We start from the raw sequence: 6,892 nt of genomic DNA, 5'->3' as shown, positions 1-6,892 counted from the left end.
AGGTTGGTGCATAGGCTGGAGTTGAAATGAGGTTGGTGCATGTGTGAGAGGAGTGTGTGAGGAGTGAGTAATTTTGGAAAGCATTTGAAGGTAAAATAGGAACGGAAATGATTTTACGGGTTGGCAAGGATTTTTTCAGTCAAATTGAATTCTATTTTCAGTTTGACTTTATTTTCAGGTGGTGCCAAACATGGACCCGAGTGTAAAATATTTTCCAAAAATCATTTACACCCAAAACAAACACAGCCAAAGTTACATCTCCAGGATTCCAAGTCATGGTGGCCAATGGAGACTGACTGCAATGTGACGAGATTTACAAATCTATTCCTATGGAAATTCAGGGCTATAAGTTCCACACTAGTATGCACCCTTTGGAATTACAAGGGTCTAATGTGGTTTTGAGAGTACAGTGGCTAAAAAGCTTAGGAAGAGTCATTCATGACTGGAAAAATCTCACTATAGAATTCACTATGGATGGCAAGGAACATGTTATTCGTGGGGATACTATCAAAACCATTCTCCATGGTACAGTGCACTCACTACAAAAATTTGATGGCTAATGGGTTGACAAAGTTTAAGATGCAAATGGTGAAAGTCACAGATTCATTGCCCCTTAATGCAATTGTTAGAAAGCAAACTCAAGAGTTAGAGCACTTGTTAAAGGAATACCAACAAATTTTCCAAGTTCCTACCACCTTACCACCATCACGGAGCCACAACCATTGAATCAACTTGGAGCCCGACACTGGACCTGTTAATGTGCATCCCTACCTATATCCCCACATTAAAAAAAATGAGATCGAGAGGGTAGCAAAAGAAATGCTTGCAATCAAAATCATTCAACCAAGTACCAGCCCTTTTTCTTCTCTGATGCTATTAGTAAAGAAGAAAGATAGTTCATGAAGGTTTTGTGTGGACTACTGTGCTTTGAATTAAGTTGCCATTAAAGATTGCTACCTAATTCTAGTCATTGATGAGTTGCTAGACAAATTGCATAGAGCTTTTAACTTCCCCAAGTTAGATTTAAAATCAAGTACAACCTGAAGATGTGCACAAGACAGATTTTCGCACTCATGATGGTCATTATGAATTTTTGGCAATGCCGTTTGGACTCACCAATTCACCCTCTACGTTGCAATCATTGATAAACGATATTTTCCATTTTGCAATGTGAAAGTATGTCCTAGTATTTTTAGATGACATTTCGAACTTTAGTAAAACATGGGCTAAACATATGGAACATTTCAAGATAGTATTCCACACTCTAATGACTAATCAGTTACATGTGAATCATTCCAAGTGTTCAATTGGGCAGCAATAAGTAGAGTACTTAGGCTATATAATCAGCCCCTTGGGCATCTCAGCAGATCTTGAAAAGATCAAGTGTATGCAAACTTGACCCACACCAACCACAGTCACTGCATTACGTGGGTTCTTGGTCAGGCCATGCTCCTTTTTCCCCCCTCAAGTCAGGTTTTGATCAATATGAGCAAACTCTGATTTGTAACTTCAATCTGGCCGTTTGCTTGTGGATGTCCAAGGGAGGAATATTGATTCCTTATCCCCAACTCCTTGCAAATATCTTTGAACTTGTGACTGTCAAACTGTCATCCATTATCAGAGATGATGATGCGTGGAATCCCGAACTGACAGACGAGGTTCTTCCATACGAAGTGTTGTATTTTGGCATCTGTTATAACTGCTAAAGTATCTGCTTCCACCCACTTCATGAAATAGTCAATAGTAATGATTAGAAATTTTACCTGCTTCTTACTAGGGGGTAGGAGGCCCATTATGTCAATTACCCATGTGGAGAATGGCCATGGTGATGTGATGTTAGTCAGGTGCTCTGCTGGGACATGCTATATGTTTCCAAACCGTTGGCACTTGTTGCATCTCTGAACGACCTAAACTACATCTTTTTGCATGGTTGGCCAGAAATATCCTGCACGAACAACTTGTCCAACGAGTGACCGCGGTCTAGAGTGATTTTCGCAAACATACTCAGGATATTTTGGATCAAGGCACTTTAAGTAGGGCTGTGAAAATTCCCTCTTGTAGAGCTTGTCGTTCAGGATTGTGAATCTGGATGACCTTACTTTGACTTTTCTAGCTTCCGAAGGATCTGCAGGGAGGTTACCATCCTTGATGTGCGTGATTATTGGGTCCATCCAGCTTCCCCTAGATTGGACGTAATTCACGTCAAATCCCTCAATACTTGGGAGGTGCTGCACTTTCATGTGCAATCCAAGTCATCCTTCATTGATATATGACGATGTTGGCCTAGCAACTTCATCTGCTTATGAGTTTTCCTCCCTTGGTACCTGAGTGATCTTGACATCATCAAAGTTAGAAACTAACTGATTAGTCAGTGTTAAGTACCTTTTCATCCTGTCCTCTTTGGTTTTATACTCGTTGGTCATCTGCCTTACCACAAGTTTCGAATTAAAGTTCAGCTTTAAATTTCTTACACCCAAGGCCTTTGCAATCCTTAATCCCGTTAGGACTACTTCGTACTCTGCTTCATTATTCGTTGCTGGGAATTGAAGCTGGACTCTGTATTTGAGGAAGTCTTTCTCAGGGGATAAGAGAACCACTCCTACTCCACCCATGCCTGATGTGATGACCCATCTGTATACACTATCTAGTAATCTGATTCTGGATCTTGATCAGCCATAGTAAATTCGGCGACAAAGTTTGTCAATGTTTGGGCCTTGATCGCCGCTCTAGGCCTATAATTGACGTCAAATTGACTTAACTCCACCGCCCATTGGACCATTCTTCCTGCTACGTTTGGCCTACCCATCGCCTTTCGTAGAGGTTGGTCCGTCATGACTAATATCAAGTGTGCCTGAAAATAGGGACGAAGCTTCCTTGACGCGACTATTAACGCAAAGGATAACTTTCCTATCCTTAGGTATCTTGCTTCTGCACCCTGGAAGGCCTGGCTTGTGTAATAAACTAGCTTCTGGATCCTGAGCTCTTCATGGATCAGTGTTGAGCTCACAGTTGTTTGGGAGACAGCTAAGTACAGGAATAAATCTTCTCCTTCAACGGATGGACTCAAGAGTGGGGGTTTGGACAAGTAATCCTTGAGGGCCTGGAAAGCTTCTTTGCACTCATCCATCCATTGTAAGGCCTGCTTCAACGTTTTAAAAAATGGGAGGCACTTATTTGATGAACCTTTTCAAAGCTGATACTCGTCCCGTCAACCTCTGTACCTCATTCACACTTCTCGGGGAGGTCATGTCTAATATGGCTTTGACTTTCTCCAAGTTGGCCTCTATGCCCTATTGTGAGTTCATGAACCCCAGAAACTTGCCTGATGAGACTCCAAATACACACTTCACCAAGTTCAACCTTATTTGATACTTCCTCAATGTATCAAAAGTTTCTCTGAGGTCGTCCAAATGTAACCTTGCTTTCCTGCTTTTCACAAGCATGTCATCCATATAGACTTCCATGTTCCGTCCAATCTGCTTGCTAAACATTTGATTCACCAACCTCTGATAAGTCGCCCTTGCATTCTTTAGGCCAAACGACATAACCTTGTAGCAATACAACCCCTAGCTAGTAACAAAGGCTGTTTTCTCTTGGTCCTCTTCGTTCATGCGGATTTGGTTGTAGCCTGAAAATGTGTCTATAAAGGTCAGCAGCTTATGACTGACTATTGAATCTACTAGCTGATCGATCTTGGGGAGTGGAAAGCTGTCCTTTAGGCAAGCACAGTTGAGACCTGTAAAGTCAACGCACATGCGCCACTTCCTGTTGGACTTCTTCACCATGACGACGTTGGCTGACCATTCAGGGTAATAAACTTCCCTGATGAACCCAGCAGGTAGAAGTTTCTCTACTTCTTCCACAATAGCCTTGTTTATCTCAGGAGCAAAAACTCGTCACTTCTACTGGATGGGCTTTCTGGTGGGATCAACGTTCAACCTATGTTCTATCACTTTGTGTCTATACTTGGCATGTCCTAATGAGTCCAGATGAAGATATCCAGGTTCTACTTTAGGAACTCCGCAATCTTTTCCTTCAGGGCTGAGTCAAGTCCTACCCCAACCTTTGTGACCTTGGTAGCGTCTCCCGCTATTAGGTTCACCTTTTCTAGCTCTTAAGCGGGCTTCTTTGGTTCTTCTTCTATCACTTGGGTGTGGTTTTCTTTAGAGGCTAGAATTGCCTGGTAACACTCTCGAGCTAGCAGTTGATCCCCGCATATTTCCCCTATCCTATGTGGAGTTGGAAACTTCACCTTGAGACAATAGGTTGAGGTTGCAACCTTAAGTCCATTTAGTGTAGGTTGTCCCAGGATGACATTATAGGACGACGGCCAATCGACGATCAAGAAATCAACCTGTTTTGTTAAAGAAATGATACCTTTTAGATAGATGTGGTCCCCACTGAAGCTAATCAACGGGGATTTAAAAGGTAGAAGCCGCTTTAGGTCCAACCTCAATTGTTGGTACGCCGTCATATACATTATATCTATAGAGCTCCCATTGTCAACTAGCACTCTTCTTTTGTTGAAACCTTTGATTTCTAGCATGATGACGAGAGAGTTGTCAAGGGGTTGCTTAACTCCACTTGCATCACGCCTAGAGAACGTTATGTCGTCACTCTCTGATCGTTGGTACTTTATAGACGAATGCTTGATGTGAATGTTGTTGACCTGTCTCTAGTACATCTTCTTGAAAGACTTGTATGACCCTCTTGATACTGGTCCCTCTGTTATCATCCTTATTTCACCTACGGCCTGCTTCGGATGATCTCGTCCATCATCCATGGTATCGTCAAGAGGCTTGTCGTCAGTTCGGGCCCGGGATTGGTGGTCCCTCTTGATGAACTTCTGGAGTTTCCCCCATTGGATCACTTCTTCAATTTTCTCTTTTAGGTCACGACACTTATCGGTGTAGTGGCCGTGATCTTTGTGAAAACAATAATACTTCTTCGGGTCACCTTCCTAGAGGACATGCCTAACGGTTCGGGCTATTTCAAGCCTGGTTCATCCTTAATCTGCATCAAGATTTTGTCTGCAGGCATCACTAATGGGGTAAGGTTCATCTTCTTCTTTGGGGGATCTGAGTTGCTCTTGCTTGCCTTAGTTTCCAAGGAAAGGTCTTTGCGATCCTTCCTTTTACCTTGGGGATCACTAGATTCCGCCTTTTTCCACTTTCCCGTTAGTCCTTTCGCAGTAAAGGCCTCCTACCCGTTCATATACTTCTGGGCTTTGAACAAGAGGCCCGTCATGGAAGTTGGTGGCGTCTTTCCCAGCGAGAAGATGAGGTCGAGGAGTCCAACCTCGAAAGTCGTCATTATGACTTGGTCATCAGCCTCATCAATCTCTAGTACGGTTATGTTGAAATGCTTCACATAATCTCCTAGACTTTCTCTTTCTTGCTACTTCACTGTTAGCAAGTAAGAGGTCGACCTTTTGTGACGCTGTCCTCCAATAAAATGGCAAACAAATGAGTCACTAAGTAGTTCAAAATTCGCTATTGAGGACGCTAGTAGCTTACTGAGCCACACCCTAGTAGCCCCTCTGAGGGTAGCAGGGAAAGATCTGCATAAAACGTCGTCTGGGGTCTGTTAAAGGTTTAAGATAGTCTTGAAGGCCCCTGTGTGGTCAAGAGGGTCCTTCGTGCCATCATAGAACTCAAGTTGTGGTAGATGAAAGTTCGGAGGTAGGGGCCACTCCAAAACACTGGCTGTGAAAGGTGAATCTGTTCTCTTGAGTATGCCATCAAGGTTCATTGTCGTCTTCTCCTTTATGGCATTCTTCACTTCGTCGAGCTCCCTTTGTAAGCTTTTCATCATATTATCATTGTCATGCATGGACTGCCTTGTATATTCTGACATATCTTTTTCCTTACTGTTTTCAGGGCTGCTAACTTCCTCATCATGTCTACTACAGCTACGTCGATGATGCGAATTATTGTTGCCCTCTGGACGGGCTCGACGTTTCAGCTCTTTGTTCTGTTTCATTAGCTCTTGTACATTTGCTGTCAAAGCCTGAATATGTTGAGCCATCACCACAGGATCTGGGGGTGGTGCTGGTGTGGAGTCCATCAAGCGACAGGAGCTTTATCGGTAGGAGCACGATGGTTTGAGAAGGAATCAACTCATATTCGTGTTCCCACAGATGACGTCAAACTGATGAAGCTGAAAGTTGACCTCATCAGTATGCTCCTTGTCAATGTCGATGGACGAGCTCTAGTACCTGCTGTCAAGAAAAGAAAGGCAAAGGAGTTTTCACCGGCGTGGTGCCAGTTAAGAATGCTACGATGCTAAAGTCAACTAAATAGTTCTCAAAGAATTCTCTCACAAGTGTATCTCAAGTTTTTCATATCCCCTTTACCTGAGTTCCATTCCCTTTTTATAGTTTGCTTCGGGTTGGTGTAGTTATGTTTGTTAATGCTGCTCTGTGCGTTTTTCTCCTGAGATAAACGTAGCATTAATTGACAATGAAGATTCTATTTAAGGTGTAACGGATGACCGTTGGGCCATTATTGCTCTTGTAACTGTTTCAGCGCACTCATTGCTTGTCAGTTGTCTTGATGGCATTTATTTATGCCTTCAATGAATGTTGGCCTGTCTCGTCTATAAGGACGGGGTATGATGATAGGATCTTGCCCTTACTCTTGTCCCCGACTTGGATGTGGCTATGATCATCTTTAAGCTAGACGACCTCCACTTGATACTCATCACTTACCTTCTAAGTTCTTTTTCAAATTTGAATTTACGCTCCGTTTGTTTCAATAGAAAACCTTGTGTAAAGATAGTTTTCCTTATTTTCCAGTATTTGGTAGCATAAAAAAAGATGAGTCAAAGGAAAACTATCTTTGGTCAACATAAAAAGTATGACTTATTTTTAGAGATTGTTTTCCATTAAATT

General features: G+C 42.6%; 2 protein-coding genes across 2 annotated transcripts; both read right to left on the bottom strand.

Moving 5' to 3' along the window:
• Positions 1-1,907: 1,907 nt before the first annotated feature.
• LOC142624784 (uncharacterized) lies at positions 1,908-2,612 on the bottom strand. The gene is made up of 2 exons (XM_075798534.1): positions 2,325-2,612; positions 1,908-2,228 (listed from the first exon to the last, which is right to left on the bottom strand). The coding sequence occupies exons 1-2, from the start codon at positions 2,610-2,612 to the stop codon at positions 1,908-1,910; spliced, it is 609 nt and encodes a 202-aa protein (XP_075654649.1).
• A 32-nt stretch (positions 2,613-2,644) lies between these two features.
• Positions 2,645-3,127, bottom strand: LOC142624783 (uncharacterized). The gene has a single exon (XM_075798533.1). The coding sequence runs from the start codon at positions 3,125-3,127 to the stop codon at positions 2,645-2,647; it is 483 nt and encodes a 160-aa protein (XP_075654648.1).
• Positions 3,128-6,892: the final 3,765 nt, after the last annotated feature.

Source organism: Castanea sativa, chromosome 2, assembly GCF_040712315.1.
Source record: "Castanea sativa cultivar Marrone di Chiusa Pesio chromosome 2, ASM4071231v1".
Classification (NCBI taxonomy): Eukaryota; Viridiplantae; Streptophyta; class Magnoliopsida; order Fagales; family Fagaceae; genus Castanea; species Castanea sativa.
The sequence above is the reverse complement of the archived record's forward strand: the minus strand, read 5'-3'. Positions and strand labels throughout refer to the sequence as shown.

Bases quoted from the DNA above. Each gene is read 5' to 3' on its own strand.
- LOC142624784 (XM_075798534.1), bottom strand. From the start codon at position 2,612: ATGGGTGGAGTAGGAGTGGTTCTCTTATCCCCTGAGAAAGACTTCCTC. The intron at 2,229-2,324 runs GTACCAAGGGAG...ATGAAAGTGCAG, and splicing joins ATGATGTCAAGATCACTCAG to CACCTCCCAAGTATTGAGGG.
- LOC142624783 (XM_075798533.1), bottom strand. From the start codon at position 3,127: ATGGATGAGTGCAAAGAAGCTTTCCAGGCCCTCAAGGATTACTTGTCC.